Source organism: Mobula birostris, chromosome 1 (genome assembly GCF_030028105.1).
Source record: "Mobula birostris isolate sMobBir1 chromosome 1, sMobBir1.hap1, whole genome shotgun sequence".
Taxonomy (NCBI): Eukaryota; Metazoa; Chordata; class Chondrichthyes; order Myliobatiformes; family Myliobatidae; genus Mobula; species Mobula birostris.
The window spans coordinates 242,633,071-242,653,167 of NC_092370.1; the positions used below are offsets into that span (position 1 = coordinate 242,633,071).

The 20,097-nt window shown below is 42.2% G+C and overlaps 1 protein-coding gene across 1 annotated transcript in view; it reads left to right on the plus strand.

Annotated features, from left to right (window-relative positions):
* Positions 1 to 20,097, plus strand: part of LOC140194062 (uncharacterized) — a 121,232-nt gene that overhangs the window by 40,556 nt on the left and 60,579 nt on the right. Inside the window, exons 4-7 of the mRNA XM_072251451.1 lie at positions 4,069 to 4,188; positions 8,459 to 8,609; positions 11,413 to 11,568; positions 18,702 to 18,814. Coding sequence (XP_072107552.1) covers positions 4,069 to 4,188; positions 8,459 to 8,609; positions 11,413 to 11,568; positions 18,702 to 18,814 — 540 coding nt within the window. The remainder of the gene's footprint in view (positions 1 to 4,068; positions 4,189 to 8,458; positions 8,610 to 11,412; positions 11,569 to 18,701; positions 18,815 to 20,097) is intronic.

Consider the following 20,097-nt stretch of genomic DNA (forward strand, 5'->3'; position numbering starts at 1 on the left):
GTCAAGGTTTCTGTCATTTCTTTATTGTTGCATAGTCGAGCAGCAGGAATGGATCCCTGGGCAGTGGTGTGCTCCTCCTGTACAAAATAAGAAGTCAAGGAGACCTCCAGTGTCCCTGCTGACTGCATCTGTAGAAATGCATCTGGCTGCAGCTCATTACAGACTAGGTTCCTCTTAATATCCTCTTCCTCAATGTCAACAAGACAAAGCAGAAGATTACTGACTTCAGGAGAGCTCACACCGCTCACACCGCTCACACGCTTTATCAGGCTGGCTGCACAGCAGTGAAATCTGCAAGCAGTTTCAAACTCCTGGGGGTGCACATCTTGCACAACATCTCGTGGTCCCAGAACACATTCAGGAAAGCTCACCAAAGCCTCTACTTTTTGAGGAAGCTGAAGAGAGTTGGACTCTGTACACCTATACTCATCTCATTCTACAGCTTCACAGTAGAGAGCATCCTAACAAGGTGCATCACTGCATGGTATGGAAACTACTGCAACGGACAGTACATCACCAGCATCAGCCGACCCGCCATCAAGGACATATATACAGAAAGGTGTCAGAAAAGGGCCAGTAACATCATGAATGATCCCATCCACTCTGCTCATGGACCCCCATCAGAGAGAAGGCTACACAGCATTCATGCCAGGACCACCAGACTCAAAAACCGTTACTTTCCTCAGGCAGTAAGGCTGATCAACAACTCCACTCACTAACCCACCGTCACTACTTTATCATTTCCTGTCAGAGTCACATTGTGTACAGACGTTCCTGTGCCTAGAGTCACTTTATGCACATTCAATCAATCGATGTATGTATATAAGCTATCTTACGAGGGGTGATCGATAAGTTCATGGCCTAAGGTAGAAGGAGTCAATTCTAGAAAACCGAGCACATTTATTTTTCAACATAGTCCCCTCCTACATGTACACACTTAGTCCAGCGGTCGTGGAGCATACGGATACCTTCTTTGTAGAAGTGGTCCGCAGCAGGAGTGATTGATAAGTGCGTGGCCTGAGGTAGAAGGAAATGAGTTATTAACTTCAAACTTTCTGCATTGTCACTCAAAGAGCTGAACTGCACATGCATGTAACGAGAGCGTCTTGGACCTCCAGGTGGTCCACAGCGGGGTGATTGATAAGTTCGTGGCCTAAGGTAGAAGGAGATGAGTTATACAGCTCTCGTTACATGCATGTGCAATTCAACTCTTTGAGTGAAAATGCAGAAAGTTTGAAGTTTCTCCTCATCTCCTTGTACCTTAGGCCACGAACTTATCAATCACCCCTGCTGTGGACCATTTCCTGGAGGTCCAAGACGCCGACTTCTACAAAGAAGGGATCCGTATGCTCCATGACCACTGGACTAAGTGTGTAAATGTAGGAAAAATAAATGTGCTAGGTTTTCTAAAATTGACTCCTTCTACCTTAGGCCACGAACTTATCAATCACCCCTCGTATGTATTTATTGTGTTTTTATTATTATCAGATCCTTTAACTTATTGTGATTTATTGTGCTGCATCAGAGACAGAGTAGCAATTCTTCTTTACACTTGTGTACTGGAATTGCATAAAAAAATTTTGAATCTTGAATCTTGTGCAGGGGAAGTAGAACTGAATGACCTATAGATAATTGAATAGAAGTTGTTAGGAGCTACTGGGAGACAATAACACCTAAGTTGCAGGAGGCAGGTATCTGGGTGAGCGTCAGGAGAGGGAAAGGGAACAAACGAGCCCCTCAATGATAAATTTACCATTTTTGGATACCGTTGGGGGTGGGGAGAAATGGCCTGTCAGGAAAAGCTGCAGCAACCGGTTCTCTGGCACTGAGTATGGCTCCGTGGCTCAGAGGGGAATTGGGGTGAACAGGAGAGCAGATGTAGTAGGGAACTGACAGGAGAATCTGTGGATGTGAAAGAGACTCCTGGATGATATGTTAGCCCTCCGGTGCCAGAATCAGGATGTCTCATACTGGGTTCACAGCACTCTTAAAGGAGAGGGAGAGCAGCCAGAAGTCATGATGGTAACAACAACAAGAGGAATGAAGTTCTGAAGAGCAAATATAAGCAGCTAGGAAGGAAGCTGAAAAGAAGCATCTCCAGGGTAGTAATGTCCGGATTGCAGCCTGTGCCACACTCTAGTGAGGGTAAGAATAGGATGATTTGGCAGATTGAATGTGTGGCTGAAGAACTGGTTCAGTGAGCAGGGTTTCAGCTTTCTGGATCATTGGGATCTCTTCTGGGAAAGGTATAACCTGTACAGTAGGGATGGGTTATACCTAGTCTCAGGAACAATAACCTTGAAGATAGGCTTGCTGGAGCTGTTGGGGAGGGATTAACCCAGGTTGGCAGAGGATGGGACCCAGAGTGTTAGGTCAGAGGATGGAACAGTTAGTGTAAAGGTAGTTGCAATGTGTAAACTGTACAGGACAGGCTGTGGAAAGGGCACAAATGCAGTCAGTTACATGGGTTGAAATATGTTTAATACAAGAAATATCAGGAACAAGGATGATTAATTTAGAGCATGAATCAGTATACGGAACAATGACATTGAGGCCATTACAGAGACTTGGCTACCACAAGTGTTACAGCAGGGTATGGGCAGGATGTGGATGGGATGCATAGCTGGGGGGAGAAGTGGCTGATGGAGTTCAATCCAGAAAAATATGAAGCACTTCACTTTGGAAGGTTGAACTTGAAGGCTGAACTCACAGTTAAATGGCAGGGCTGTTCATTGTGGAGGAACAGAGATCTTGGGGTTCACATCCATAGATGTGATTGATAGAGCCCTCAAAGTTGCAAAACAAGTTGATAGGGTGGTTATGAATGTGTATTGTGTGTTGGCCTTCATTAGTTGGGAGATTGTGTTCAAGAGCCAATAAATAATGTTGAAGCTCTATAAAAATCTGGTTACACTACACTTGAAGTATTGTGTTCAGTACTAGTCGCCTCATTGTAGGAAGGATGTGAAGTCTTTAGAGAGGGTGCAGAGGAGGTCTAGCGGATTCTACCTGGACTAGTGAACATGCTTTATGAGGAAAGACTGAACAAACTAGTGCTTTTCTCTTTAGAGTGAAAGAGGCTGAGATGTGATTTGATAGAGAAGTATAAGATGATAAGAGGCATAGATGCAGTGAACAGCCAGAGCCTTTTGTCCCAGGGTGGCAGTAGCTAATACGAGAGGTGACTGGAGGAAATTGTAGGGGAGATGTCGGAGGGAGGGGTTTTTACACAGATTGTGGTATGTGCGAGGAACACACTGCCAAGGATGGTCATAGAGGCAGATGCAGTAGGGACATTGAAGAGACTTGTAGATAAGCATGTGGATGGTTGAAAGATGGTAGGCTGTGAAGGGGAGAAGTGTTAGATTGATCTTGGAGTAGGATTAAAAAAAAGAGGCTGTGTTCTATGTTAATTGTTGAGGCTGAGGACCTTGAGTAACATTTTCAAAGGAAGACATTGTCAGCTTTGAGCAGCTGGTTTAGTTGTCCATTCTAAGGATGTGTTCTGAGAAAGAGTAAATAACCTAGAGACTCTTAACTATTCCTCACTCTGGCCTCTTATATCTTCACACTAGCCTGTCACCACCCCAGAGTCCTCTCCTCCCTCCCTTTCACCTCTGATTCACTCTCCTCTTCTGTCTGTTTCCTTCCTCCCTGGTCCTTTACCTTTCCCACCCACCTGGCTTCACCCATCTCCTAGCTATTCCCCTTCCTTTCCGGTCCTAAAGAAGAGTCTCGGTCTGAAATTTCAACTGTTTGTTATTTCCATGGATGCTGCCTGACTTGCTGAGATCCTCCAGCATTGTGTGTGTTACTCCAGTTTCTTCCAGCCAGTCGAGAGCAGTTTGCCCCAGATTTAAACCTCCAGCTTTCCACTTGCATTGATTGAAATATGCTAACTCGGAACAGGTCAGAAGAGGGCAGTGCTGTTGGGTCATGCCTCTACACTCCTTACCACAGTGAAATGTAACATTCAAATTTCCGTTCTCCCAAAGAAAAGTGTGGTTTAGCAGATGAAAGACATTTGGCAGTTTAAGTCTCTGATTACTGTGGCTCTTGTGATTTCAGGGGGCATCTGCACTCTTTGATATGATGGAATATTATGACTCCACACTCTGCCTCAGAATTTCCTTCAGCAGGAACATTGGAACAAGAGGCTGGATGGCAGCAGCTCAGCTGATTCAGAAGGTAGCAGCACTGCAGCATATATTGAGAGTCACAGAGTCATAGAAAGGGACAGCACAGAAAAGGCCCTTTCGCCCACCTAGTCCATGCCAAAACCATTTAAACTGTCTAATCTCATCGACTTGCACTAGGACCATAGCCTTCTATACCCCTACCATCAATGTACCCTTCCAAATTTCTCTTAAACATTGAAATCAAGCTCTCATCCCCCACTTGTGCTGGTAGCTCGTTCCACACTCTCACCAACCTCTGAGTGAAGAAGTCTCCCCTCCCCTAAAACTTTTCACCTTTCTTCCTTAACCCAAGACCTACAGTTGTAGTTTCTTCTAACTTGTGAAGGAGCTGAAATTCATGGACTGTTTTGCAGACATTTTTGCTCCCAACATCCACATAACAATTGTTTTGTTGTTCAGTTAAGTTTAAAAGCTAACTGTGTCACTCAACTGCAATCTCATTTCTTTCACCAATTTCTGCTCAAATGTCTGCTTTCACCTGTTGCTCACCTTCCTCCTTCTCTGAATTCCATCCTTTACACCCCACACCCCACCCCCAGCTCTTTTTGCCAATCATCTGTTACCCTTCCTTGGTCTACCTATCACCTACCACCCACCACCCCATCCTCTTTATTACCAGCACAATCTGATCCAAAGTATCAACAGTTCCTTACCTGCCACCTGTTTGCGATCACTCGAGTTGGGTATGGTGTTTTCTTAAGGGGTTGTCTATTGGTGGGTCTTCAGGTGCCTGTAGAGACTGATCCAGGATCCACATATTTTGCTGCAGAGTGGGCAAGAGTCAGTGCGGGCTAACGTTAGTGGTTGAGTCTTTTAGTTGTTCAGAATCTCCTTTCACAGCTGCTGATTGTTCTCTGGCGCAGTGGAGCTCGTTCTCATGCAGCACAGCTCTTCCTTGAACAGATTTCCTCCAGCTGTTTCTACTGATTGGAATGTCTTCCCTGTTTTTAGATGTAATGTTGCATTTCTCTGGCTCATTTTGATGATATCTTTGAAGTGTTTTCTTCAAAAATAACATCCACCCCTTCAACAGATGCTGCTCAAGTCACTGGATTCCTCTAGCAATTTTTTTGCTCTGAATTCCAGTATCTGCAGTCTCTTGTGTTAATTTGGGGTCTATCACTAATCATCAATTTTGTCCTGATCAAGCTCATTGAAGATACCTATGTGACTATTTCTTCTGTCCTGTACGATGTCTCCTCCAACATGGGGTAGGATTTTAGCTGATCCATCCCACTGTTGGATTCTGATGTTATTGATCAGAGGTCCTTTCAAAAGTAAAGAAAGAGGCTTCTTGTTTCACTACCATTACATTAAGCACTGAGGGGACAAAAGAATAGGAAATGCAGAGCAGCAAAAGTCTAATAGCTAAGAACAAAGAGATAAAGATGGCAGGCCAATGTGCTCAGCTCTTTTTATACCATAAATAAGACATTCCATTCATATTTGGAGATAAGAGTTAATCAAGTTGGTATGGTCTTTCAGTGATTCTGTTGCAGTTTTCGTAAATAAAATGGCGGAGGTGTTTGAAGTTTAAGGGAAACTGTAACAACTCCTTTATTGTCAACCAAACACAGAACATTGAGCATGGTAAAAAACTTTATGTCATTACGTCACCTTAAAGTGTCGGTGGTTGAAACTCAATGTTGGTGTTTGTGAATTATGCTTATGTGTCCATCCTTTACATTACCTTACACTATTATGGTTATTATTTTATTATGGATTTATTGAGAATCTCCACAAGAAAATGAATCTCAGGGTTGTATATGGTGACATATATGTTCTTTGAACTTTAATTACATAAAATACAAGCTATCATGAGAAAGTTAATCTGCGAAGAAAATAACAATTATACATACAATCTAATACAACACCACCACCTACACTCAACCACCATGCTGCTTCCCGCTGCTGCCCTCGCTGCTGCATTGTACATGGAGCAGGCTTCAACTGGTGACTAGGCTTCAGGTATCAGACAGTGAGGCAGTACTATAAGACCATAAGACCATAAGACATAGAAGCAGAATTCGGCCATCTGGCCATCGAGTCTGCTCTGCCATTCGATCATGGCTGACCCTTTTTTTCTATCTCCTCCTCAACCCCACTCCCCGGCCTTCTCCCCGTAACCTTTGATGCCATGCCCAATCAAGAACCTATCAATTTCTGCCTTAAGTACACCCAATGACCTGGCCTCCACAGCTGCATGTGGCAACAGATTCCACAAATTCACCACCCTTTGGCTAAAGAAATTTCTCCACTCCTCTGTTTTGAAAGGCGCCCCTCTATCCTGAGGCTGTGCCCTCTTGTCCTAGACTCTCCCATCATGGGAAACATCCTTACCACATCTACTCTGTCTAGGCCTTTCAACATTTGAAAGGTTTCAATGAGATCCCCCCTCATCCTTCTGAATTGAAGCGAGTATAGACCCAGAGCCATCAGATGTTTCTCATATGATAAGCCTTTCACTCCTGGAATCATCCTTGTGAACCTCCTCTGGGCCCTCTCCATCTTTGCCCACCACCAGCACTACTGATGGCTTTTGACTGTTTATAATGGTCAAAGACATGATCTGATACACGGTGCATGAGAAATTCTGTAGTTGCTGGAAATCTAGAGCCAAGCAAACAAAATGCTGGAGGAACTCTGCTGGTTGGGCAGCATCTATGCAACAGGCAGTCCTGTTGAAGGGTCTCAGCCTGAAACGTCAACTGTTTATTCATTTCCATAGATGCTGCCTGATCTGTTGAGTTCCTCCAGAATTTTGTCTGTGTTGCGTCTGATATTTGGAGCCATTTAAAAATAGTCTCAGTGGATTTAAATAATTAAAAGGTGTTAATTGTTTAAAAGATAATTGTAAAACATAAATAATACATTTAGTTAAGAAATGCATTAAACTACTGCATATTAATTAAAAATATAAATATAACATGAAGTACAGAAAAGTAAGTAAAAACTTAACTCAAACTAACCTTTTTAATGAAGGTCATTGTTCCCAGGGAAACCACTTGTACATTAGCTGAGGAGGCAGATATAAAAAAGTACTGTTAACCTTGCACTCCGGAGGCCAAGACTGATGATCTGGAGACGTGAGTCTGAATTCCTCAGTGGTGTTCATTAAAATATAGCTAATTAAAACAAACCTGAAATAAAATTCTTACTACAATTAATAGATCTGAAACTACCAGCATACTACCAAACTTCAGCAGGTTCATTAATATCTTTAGCGAGAAGTGTTCTGTTATCTTTAATCCTGACGTCCCAATGAAGGGTCTTGGCCTAAAGCATTAATCGTTTACTGCTCTCCATTGGTGTTGCCCAGCCCTCTGAGTTCTTCCAGCACTTTGTGTGTGTTTCTCTGTCATTTTTACCTAATAGAGTCATAGAAAAGTACAGCACAGAAACAGGCCTTTTGCCACATCTAGTCCATGCCGAGCCATGGGTATTCCCATCGCCACTTTCAATGAATTATGGACATCGTATCCGCGGATCCATATCCCCCGATCCCTTTGTGCTACCACACTCCTCAGTGCCCTACTGTTCACAGTGTATGACCTTACCTGCTCAGTTCTACCGAAGTGCAAAACCTCACACTTGTCTGCATTAAATTCCATCTGGCATTTTTCAGCCCTAATTGAAACTAACTTCATCATGGCCTACTCTACCTGCCCAGTGGAGGGACCTAGCAAATCATTCAGTTCAAGAATAATTAGGGACAGGTAATAAATGCTGGCACTGGAGATGACAGATGCTGGAACCTAGAGCTATTAACAATCTGCTGGAAGAACCCAGCAGGTCAAGCAGCATCTGTACAAAGAAAGGAATTGACGATATTTTGGGTCGAAACCCTGATTCCTCCAGATCGTTTGTTGCAATAAATGCAGATACTTACAGTGATACCAGCATTCTGAAAACAGATAAAAAAATTTCCTTGATAACGCCAGCTCGATAGATCCATCTGCCGGCATTAACATCTTAAACACTCTTTATTTTACACAAAGTGCTGGAGGAACTCAACAAGTCAGTAGCATCTATGGAAGTGAATAAGCAGTCAAGTTTTCGGGCCCAGAACAGTCTCAGTCTGAAATGACGACTGTTTATTCATTTCTGCTGAGATACTGCCTGACCAGCTGAGTTCACATTTTGTGTGTGTTGCTCTGGATTTCCTGCATCTGCAGAATATCTTGTGTTTACTCTTTATTTTAGTCTACTTTGAGTCCATTTTGATAACTTGAACAAAATGACTGTTTTAATTTCCTCAGAGTAACAGCTTGCAGGAGTTTGAGGCATCTGGAATCCCTTTGATGGACAACACAGCCTCCTGTGTGGCACGAGGACTGAAAGCTAACCATCATCTGAGGGTCTTACGACTGGATAATGCCAGGTTGAGTGGCCGCTCACTGATGCTGTTAGGTAAGACTTTAATTTAACCTGAGTGTCTTTCAGGGTAATCAGACTGCTATCAGATCAAGGAAATTTTGATCTGCTGATTTTTTCCACTGTGGTTGGCTGCAACTAGAACTAGAAGCCATAGGTTAAAGGTGAAAGGTGAAGGGGAACCTGAGACGGAACTTCTTCACTTAGAGGGTGGAATGAGCTGCCAGAAGAAGTGGTTGATGTGGCTTCAGTTCCATCATCTGTTTATTTAGTTATTGAGATACAGTGCAGAGCAGCCCTTTGAGTCACACTGCCCAGCAATCCTCTAATTTAATGCTAGCCTAATCACGGGACAATTTTACAATGACCAATCAGCCTACCACAGTCTTTGGACTGTGGGAGGAAACCAGAGCACCTGGAGGAAGCCCATGCGGTCACGACAGAACATACAAACTCCCTACTGGGGTGGTGGGGGGGGGAATTGAACCCCGGTCACCTGTACTGTAAAGCATTATGCTAATCACTATGCTTTTGTTCTGCCAAAATTTAAGAGAAATTTGGACAAGTACATAGATGGGACGGGTATGGAGGGCTATGGTCCAGGTGCAGGTTGACGGGACTCAGCAGAATAACAGTTCAGCACAGACAAGATGGGCTGAGGGCCTGTTTCTGTGCTGTAGTGCTCTATGACTCTAAAACAAAATGTGTTCACATAAGGATGGGTTTAAGATTCTGGTTGGATAGAAGATTATGCTCAAGACAGACCTTTGATGTATCAGTTCCTGATATCAACACTGAGCGTAAAACTAACCAATCCAAATTGACTGACTCAGGGTAGGATGCTGAGATGGGACGATACATCATAGATATAGGGATATAAATCAAAGCTGCATGGTTAAGATTATCTTCTTGCATTTTTATCATAAAAAAATCAATCTCTTTGAATTCCAAATCAAATCATAAAAACAAATGGCTTTGTAAGATGTAAGGAGTAAGTAGAACATTAAGGAATATAATTAACGTCAGCAGTGCACTATTTAGTGCGGGCATGTAAAAATTATTGTGGTATTTTACTGCAATTGTTATCCTTTTGGTTAATAACTTCATTCAAATTATGCACAAAGAAGTAGTATGTGACTATGTTATGCAATGAACTAAAATTCATCGCCAGCCAAGGGTCAGTTTGTCACTTTCTCTCCTCACTTGCAGGATTTGTCTGTTCAAGAGCACAGGTGACGCTTTGGGGCAACAAGAGGGTGGCCTACATTGTCAGAGGGGACATCTTTCAGACAAGATGTCTGAATCAAATCACTTTTTGACTTCGCAGCTGGCCATCAACAATACCACTGTCATATGTCAAGGAAGTTTGAGGGAGATATTCTTGGTGTCTTAGCCGATCTTGATCTCTCAACTAACATCACAAGAGTGGACAGGGCCGAGCCATGCAGATAGATCAGCAACCTGCTGCAGTGCCTTACAGGCTTCAGCGCTAGCACACTGAAGTCCAGTACAGAAGACTAGGGGATCTGTTGGATACAATGGTGTTCTGCAACTTCCTGAGCAAAGAATCTAGATGTACTTTGAACCTGGCCCCTATTCTGTATGTCAGCCAATGCTGGTGCACTGAGAGCAGCTCCATTTATGTGATCACCTTCATTGGGGTCTCTCTTCCACACACCTGAGATACTTACCAGCAGCGCTGCGTACACAGTGTCCTGAGCATTGACCCCTCTCATCTGCCCGACAATCTATATTTGACCCTCAGCCATCAGGCTGGGGTTACCATAGCATTAAGCCAAGGACTTTTATGACTGGAAACAGCTTCTTCCCCCAGGCAATAAGACAACTAAACTCCCTGCCAGAACCCAGTTCTCACCACCTATGAAGCACCCATATCATTATAGCTTTTATTTTTTAACTTGTGATATTAATAGATCTTATTACTTGTTAATTTATTTGTAGTAATATTACTTTATGTGTTGTGTGTGAGTTATATGTACTGTGTTGTGCACCTTGATCCAGAGGAACATTTGTTTTCTTTATTGGCTTACATGTGTATGGCTGAATGAGAATAAACGTGAACTTGATTCAAGGTCTGTGTAAGTATTTAGTTTAAATTCATAGTGTGTTTAATGTTTTAAAATAATTTTAAAATTTCACAATTTAAATCAATTTTGACCGTGTTTAAAACTCTCTGTTCTTCAAGGCCATCAGGGTGGTGCTGGGAACAGGGCCTTGGGCTCCATTTTCTGGAAGACTAGATGTCATTCATAGCCAACTTCACCTGCAGGAAAATTGCAGAACCAAAGCTTTGAGGTCACAGGGAACAGATTAACTACAAAAAATGAGCACAGCTACAGAGCATACATGGGTACTGGTTGATCCATGCTTGATCTTGTTCTTTGCTTCACTATCATTACATTGTCATTTTCGGGACCTTGATGTTTTCAAATTGGTTGCTGCATTAATTGGATTCCAAGAATGACTATAGTCTTTTTGATAAACACAGGAGATTCTTCAGATGCTGGAAATCCAGAGCAACACACACAAAATGCTGGAGGAACTCAGCAGGTCAGGCAGCCTCTATCGACATGAATAAACAGTCAATCTTTAGGGCCAAGACCCTTCATCAGGACTTGTCAATATTTTGGGCTGAGACCCTTCGTCAGGAGAGTTCGGTTGCGGCCCAAAACGTCAACTGTTTATTCACTTCCATGGATGCTGCCTGACCCACTGAATTCCTCCGGCACTGCGTGTGTGATAGTCTTTTTGGGATTTCATTTGCTGTTCCCACACTTTGTGCAACTAAATCTGTTCTTTTCCATGTCACTTCCCTCAGTGTGTGCCCTGAAGATGAACCAAGTGCTTCGGGAACTTTACTTGGCAGACAACAACCTGAACTGTGTTCAAGACTCGATGCACCTGCGAGATCTGTTGCAGGTGAATTGTACCATACAATTATTAGACCTTAAAAACAACTGTATCTTCAACACAGGTAAATACTTGTCGTGCTTTTTCAGATAAGCCAAAACAACTCATAGAGACTTGTAGCACAGAGCCAGGCTCTTGAGCCATCATGTGACTGTTATCTGTTCTACCCATCTTTGTCCAGTTCAGTGTTGTGACAGTGACAGCACAACTGCAGATCATAGGCTGATTACAAATATTACAATGACTCATCAAGATGCACACCCTGTACATCTCCCTCAGTAATGCATTTAGGTGCTAACCTACGTTACCTGCTCAAATGTTAACACCAATGTAAAATCCAGCCAAAAGTAATGGATGCAGCACAGTCCATCACGGGTAAAGCCCTCCCCACCATTGAGCACATCGACATGAAAACAGCACCCATCAGCAGGGACCCCCGCCACCCAGGACATGCTCACTTGTTGTTGCTGCCGCCAGGAAGGAGGTCGAGGAGCCCCTGGACTCACACCATCAGGTTCAGGAACAGTTATTACCCCTCAGCCATCAGTCACTTGAATCAAAGGAGATAACATCACTCAACTTCACTTACCCCATCATTGAAATATTCCCTAACCTATGGACTCACTTTCAAGGACTCCTCACCTCATGTTTTTGATATTTATTATTTATTTATTTATTATTATTATTATTATTATTATTATTATTATTATTATTATTATTATTAATTTTTGTATTTATGCAGATTGTTGTCTTTTGCACAGTGGTTGTACACCCAAGTCGGTGTGGTTATTATTCTGTGGATTTATTAAGTATGCCTTCAAGAAAGTAAATCTCAGAACAGTATATGGTGACATATATGTTTTTTGATAATGTTTACTATGAAGTTGTTAGAGTTGTTCTTAAACTCTCTTGAGTCAGCGATGAAAATCCTACTGCTGAGTCAAGAGGGAAACTTGGTGCCTTCAGTCACTTAGTGCATTAATGCTGTGTCTAGCTCCATGTTTTTTAGTGTGTTGCAACTCTGATGGGTATTATTTATGGCACATTAGTTAATGAGCTTGTGTTAAGCTCCAGGGAGCAATATGTACCTACAATGCTTTATATTTGAAATTCTGCTGAATCTTTGTAGCAGTTTTCTACATATGAACATGAAGATCACTTATAAGACCACAAGATATAGGAGCAGGATTAGGCCATTTAGCCTGTTGAATCTGCTCCACCATTTCATCATGGCTGATCCGGTTTTCCTCTCAGCCCCAGTCACCTGACGTCTCCCCATATCCCTTCATGTCCTGAGCATTCAGGAATCTATCAACCTCTGCCTTAAATATGCATAAAGTCTTGGCCTCCATAGCTGCCTGTGACAAAAAATTCCACAGAATCACCACTTTCTGGCTAAAGAAATTTCTCCTCATCTCCATTCTAAAAAGACACCCCTCTATTTTGAGACTGTTTCCTCTGGTCTTAGACTCTCCCACCACAGGAAACATCCAATCCACATCCACTCTATCAAGACCTTTCACCATTTGATAGGTTTCAATGAGGTTACCCCTCATTCTTCTGAGTTCCTGTTACAAAGAGCGTAGGGAGTGGACCCAAGTGCAGGACACGGAGGTAACATTAACAGAAGTGTGTTTATTAATAGATGCCAGGAAGGCCGGAGAGCGAGGATTAGATGCTTCCATGGGCGTAAATGCTGGACAACAAACTGGAGGAACCTGCACTTGGACACGGCCATGGAGCCTGGACTTGGACTTGGACACGGAACCCGGACTTGGACTTGGGCTCGGACATGGAGCCTGGACTTGGACTTGGGCTCGGACATGGAGCCTGGACTTGGGCTCAGACATGGAGCCTGCAGTTGGACTTGGGCTCGGACACAGAACCTGGTCTTGGACTTGGGCTCAGACACAGAACCTGGACTTAGACTCATACTCAGACACGGAGCCGGGACTCGAACTTGGACACGGGACTACAAACCAAACAAAGACAGACAATTTGTATCTTGGCTCGGGGTAGCGGCAAACAGCCTGCAATCCTCAGCTGGACACGAGACAACAAAACCAACAACGAAAGACTATTCATTTCTTGGCTCGGAGTAGCACGTGAAGCGGCAAACGGCTGGCAATCACTTAGCTGAACATAAAGGGACAGAATTCCCAAAGCAACCCCAGGCACTGAAGTAACTTAGAGTTCACTATTCTCAGTGGCCAGGAACGTGCATTGCAGCACTGGCTCAGGTGACAGTCGAGCGCCCAGTAGATGTAAGCCAGAGTCTCTATGCTGCCGGTTCAGGTGGGGATCAGGTGCCCTAATCAAGGAGCCCGGGAGAACATGGGGAAAAGGAAATTAACTGAAATGAGGAGTCAACGGACCAGACCATGACAGTTCCAGTGAATACAGGGCCAGGACCATCAAATTTTCTTCATATGATAGGACATTCGATCCTGTAATCATTTTCATGAACCTTCTTTTGAACCCTCTTCAATTAAAGCACATCCTTTCCAAGATAAGGGGCCAAAAACTGTTCACCATACTCCAAGTGAGGCTTCAGCAGTGCTTTATAAAGTCTCAGCATTCCATCTTTGCTTTTATATTCTCGTCCTCTTGAAATGAATGCTAACATCGTACTTGCCTTCCTTACCACAGACTCAACCTGCAAGTTAACCTTTAGGAAATCCTGCACAAGTACTCCTAAGCCCCTTCGTGTTCATTTTTTTGTATTTTCTCTCTATTTAGAAAATAGTCAACTTTTTCATTTCTTCTACCCAAGTGCATGAGCATACACTTCCTGACACTGTATTCCATCTACCATTTCTTTGCCCATTCTCTAATCTGTCTAAGTCCTTTTGTAGCCTTTCTACTTTCACAGAACTACCTGCCCTTTCAGCTATCTTCATATTGTCTGCAAACTTTGCAACAAAGCTATCAATTCCATCATCCAAATAATTGATATATAGTGTAAAATGAACCAGTCACAACACAAACCCCGGTGGAACACCTCTAGTCACCAGCAGCAAATCAGAAAAGCCTCCTTGTTTTCCCACTCTTTGCATCCTGCCATCACACACTACCTTATCCATGCTAGGATATTTCCTGTAATACCACAGAGTTGTAGCTTGTTAAGCATCGTTATGTGTGGCACCTTATCAAAGATCTTCTGAAAATCCAAGGACATAACATCAACCGATTCTCCTTTGTTTATCCTGTTTGCTATTCTTCAAAGAATTCCAACAGATTTGTCAGGCAAGATTTTCCTTTGAGGAAACCATGCTGACTACTGCCTGTTGTATCAAGCTCCTCTAAGTACACTGAGACCTTATCCTTGATAATCGAATCCAACATCTTCCCAACCACTGAGGTCACACTGACTGGCCTACAGTTTCCTTTCTTCTGCCTCTCTCTCTTCCTGAAGAGTGAAGAGACATTTGCAATTTTCCAGTCTTCCGGAACCATTCCAGAATCTAGTGGTCTTTCAGAACCCTGAGGTGTACACCATCTGGTCCAAGTAATTTATCTAACTTCAGGCCTTTCAATTTCTCAATAACCTTCTCTCTAGTAATGGTAACTTCACACACTTCATGACCTCTGACATCTGGAACTTCCACAATACAACCTGTGTATTCCACAGTGAAGACTGATGCAAAATTCAGTTCATCACTCATTTCCTTCTCCCCCATTACTACCTCTCCAGCATTGTTTTCCAGCAGTCCAATATCGACTCTCGCTTCTCATTTACACTTTTTGTATCTGAAGAAACTTCTGGTATTCTCTTTTAATATTATTGACTAGCTTACTTTCATATTCCATCTTTACCTTCTTAATAACTTTTTAAATTGCTTTCTGCTGGTTTTTAAAAGCTTTCCAGTCCTCTAACTTTCCACTAGTTTTTGGTCTGTTATGTGCCCTCTCGTTGGCTTTTATGTTGGCTTTGATCTCTCTTGTTAGCCATGGTTGTGTCATCTTTCCTTTAGAATACTTCTTCCCCTTTGGGGTGCATATAACCTGTGCCTTCCGAATTGCTTCCAGAAATTCCAGCCTTTGTAGCTCCACTGTCATTCCTGCCAGTGCACTTTTCCAATGAATTCTGGCCAACTGCTCTCTCATACCTCTGTAATTCCCTTTACTCCACTGTAATGCTGATTCATCTGAGCTTAGCTTCTCCTCAAATTTCAGGGTTCATTCGATCATATTAGGATCACTTGCTGCTAAGGGTTCTTTTACCTTAAGGTCTCTAATCACTTCTGGTTCATTGCACAACACCCAATCCGGGATAGCTGAGCAACCATGAGCTGCTTTAGAAAGCCATCTCGTAGGCACTCTAGAAATTTCCCCTCCTGGAATCCAGCATCAACCTGATTTTCCCAATCTACCTGCATTTTGAAATCTCCCATGTCTTTGTAACATGGCCCATTTGGCATAAATTTTCTATCTCCCATTGTAATTTGTAGGCCACACCCTTACTACTGTTTGGGGTCTGTATACAACTCTCATCAGGGTCTTTTAACTCTTTCAGTTCCTTAACTCTATCTACAAAGATTCAACACCTTCTGACTCTATGTCACCTCTTTCTGATGATTTGATTTCATTTTTTACCAACAGAGCAACACCACCCCCTCTGCCTTCCTGCCTGTCCTTTTGACACAATGCGTATCCTTGAACATTAAGCTCCCAGCAATAATCTTCTTTCAACAATGATTCAGTGATGCCTACAGCATCATACTGCCCAATCTGTAACCGTGCTACAAGTTCCTTATTCCATGTACTGTGCCCATTCAAGTATAACACCTTCAATCCTGTATTCACCCTTTATGATTGTGTCTGCTTTGTTGATTGAAATTTTGCCTAATCTATAGCCTCACTTCACTGCACATTTGCCTCTGTTTGTAAACCAGCTACCTCATCTTCAGCACTGTCATCAGCCTTTCCTATGATACTTCTTGCATTTAAATAGAGAAAGCTCAGGACACCAGTCGCACCATGCTCAAACCTTTTGATTCCGAACTTTGTCTGAAGACTTAACAACATCTGCCTCCACAAATTCTCTACTGACTGTTCTGACACTCTGCTTCCCATTCCTCAGCAATTCTAGTTTAAACTTCACCGTGAAGCATTAACAAACATTCTTGCTAGGATATTAGACCCCTCCAGTTCAGGTGCAAACCATTCCTTCTGTACAGGTCCCACCTTCCCTGGAAGAGAACCCAATGATCCAAAATCTTATACCCTCTCTCCTACACCAAGTCCTTAGCCACATATTAAAGTGTATAATCTTCCTAATTCTGGTCTTCCCACTCTCTATGCTGAAACTTGGATCAATAAGGCTGAACGTGTGGCACTAAAACAGTCGATTCCAGTTAATTGGGACACACCGTGACCAGTACATTTTGGCCAATTTAACTGGCTGCCCCTATTAGCTGAAGTTTCATGGAAATAGTTAAAGACTACAAAACAGTTAAAAGTAGTATTAAAAAAGACAAACTACTGTTTAACTGAGCAATAAATTCTGTATTTATATGAAATAGAGTGCAAATTAGAACACAGAGGAATCCATCCAGTGTAAACTGCTGTGTTCTTTTGATTAAATGTAAATGAACAATATCGGCATAGCCGCTAATTGTAAATTTTTTGGCAAGTGTCAAATCTTGAGGCATTTTGGCAAGGGTTCAAGTTTTTAAATTTCAAAAAATAATCATAAAATCATCAAAAATAGTTGTTTTTTTGAATCAAAATTCATCAACCGGAATGGAAAACACAAGCACATGCAACGCTATTTAATAACTGCTCACTATAAGCATGGTGTAGTATCTAACAGCCATACAAATGCACATGATTGTCACAAATTCAAAACCGTTCGGCAACAGAACGCTGTCCCAATAAAGTGGCATAATATACCAAATAAACAAAGGAAACTCCAGCTATTTTCTTGTTTAGTCTTTGTTCTTTGAAGCCTGATTTATACTTCTGTGTCAAATGTACGCCATAGATACTGCGTACCTTACGCTGTAGGATGACGTGCACCTCCCCAAAAAAGTAACTCAGGCGTCGTGGTGACGCTGACCACAACAACTGTGATTGGTCTGCTTGGTAGCATCGCATTTCTGGTTGCTTTCCTCCACCATGACTGTACACTGAGGCGAAATAAATGGTTGGAGACGTTGAACCAAATCATCATATCTACCTGCCTACATCCAAAAATATTTGAAATGCATTTCCTCGTCCATGTCTCTCAAGAGAAGCTCAACACAGTGGCATAGAAATCCCACCGCCAACTAGCGTTTTGGCGGTGAATTGCAGAGCGACGCAAACACAGCGACGCAGACACAACAACGCATGCTCGCTACTGCATAGGGCTACACAGAAGTATAAATCAGGCCTACGGCATAGCCCGTACACACAGGTATAAATCAGGCTTAAGAATTGTCCCAAATAAGCCGCTGCCCCCGATTAACTGAAGGCCCAATCAATTGGAATCCACTGCATAAAGGATAAGTGTAAATGAGCAAATGTTTCAAGTTATTGTGGAAAACTATGCCATGAAGAGAGAGCTGTCCAACACTCTGTAGGCCAGTTAATAACAAATAATTCCTACTGAATTTTCAGTGACAGCATTTACTGAAGAATCAGGTTTATTACCACTGACATACAAAACTCTATATCATGAATTCTTTTTGTTTTGCATCTACAACACAGTACAATACATAAAAAGTTACCATTAAGTTCAAATACAAGAAATTCTACAGACGTTGGAAATCCAGAACGACACAAAAAATTCAGCAGGTCTAGCAGCATCTATGAGGAAGAATAAAAAGCTGATGTTTCAGACCAAGACCCTTCATTAGGGTCCTGATGTAAGGTCTCACCCAAAATGTTCCTCATTATTCCTCTTCATAGATGATGCCTGACCTGCTGAGTTCCTCCAGTATTTTGTGTGTGTTACTGTAAGTTATAGTAAAGAGTATATATACAAACAAGTAGTGTAAAAGAGAGAGCAAAATACTGAGGTAGTGTTCATGGACCTGTTCAGACATCTGCCAGAGGGGAAGAAGCTGTTCCTAAAACTTTGAAGCTCTTGTACATCCTTGCTTGTACTGCATATGCTGTCAGCAACAGATCAGACCATGACATACAAGATTGAAAAGTACATAAAGTTGTGAGTAAGGTTAACAAAGGTTAATAAGTCATATCTGTTTCTAGGACTGGAGGACATCTGTGAAGGTCTTAAAGGACAGAAGCAAGGACTGAAAACACTTATTCTTTGGAACAACAAACTAACTCACAAAGGAATAACTCACTTAGCTGCCATTCTAGTAAGTTAACCGAGTCAAAAAAAACAGCAATAGTATTGCAGTTATAGATCATATATTGTAGGAATGTTTATTGACTAAGGAGTTCAAAGTGGCAAAAGTTTGAACTCTGAGTTTAAGATCTGGAAACAATGTGAAACCCAATGTGATGGCATTCATATCACTGCTTATTTTTTGTGTCTTATCCTCGTGGATATGTTTAATGACTTTTTATTGACATACAGTGCAGAGTATGCCCTTCTGGCCTGGGAATTGAACCTAGGTCCCTGGTACTGTAAGGCGTTGTGCTAGCCACTATGCTACTGTGCTGCCCCATTCTATTGTAGTTCTTTGTTTTGCGGTGATAAATGAAATATGATTGACTTTCTGAAAAGGAAGCCGTGAGTAGTGTAAGATAAAGAAGTGAAGCCAATGGTTGCTGCTTGCTTTAGTCAATGAAGCATTTATCATGAATTTATGGTGCAAAATTGTATAATTATCCATATCAGCTCACAAATCTATGCCAAAGCTTATGCTCTGAATGACTCGTCTCCCATGTTCTTCATCCTGCATGCTGAGTCACTAATGTTAACAATAAAATAGCATTATATAATCACTGCACTTGTCCCATTTGTGCCTGCAGTTGGTCTTTGTGAAGCAATACAATCAGTTTTATTTCCTTGGGCTTTCCCTATAACCCTGCAACTTTTTTAAACAAACATATACGTAGTGGATAGCATGGTACTAAAGCTCGGGGCATTCCAGATTTCAGAGTTCAGTTCTGGTACCTCCTGTAAGAAGTTTGTACCTTCTCCCCGTGAAACGTGTGGGTTTCCTCTGGATGCTCCTGTTTCCTCCCACAGTCCAAAAATATAACAGTTAGTAGTGTTGTGGCGTGGATGAAATTACCAGAGAGACAGAATCACTGGTAGATACAAAGCAGCTTCTTTATTCGACACAACAAGGTACAGCAGGCATCATATGGACGGAGGCACTTTCAGTGGAAAGGTCTGCTAGCCCAATGTGGGCTCGATATTTATATGCTAAACACAAAAGGCAATCGCTACTTACAAAGTTATAGACAATGCATAGACAATGCATAGACAATGCTTCCTTTTGAAGCCACATACAAAACATCACACCTTCTGACTTCATCCTTTCCTCCTGACGCCAACAAGTCTGGGTTGGTACTCACAGCCTTTAGGAGTACAAGTCAAATCCACAATACATTTATTTGATATTTTACGTGCTAACATAGAGGACAATTAATATTTGTAACTATGGATAATACTGTCTTCAAAACTATA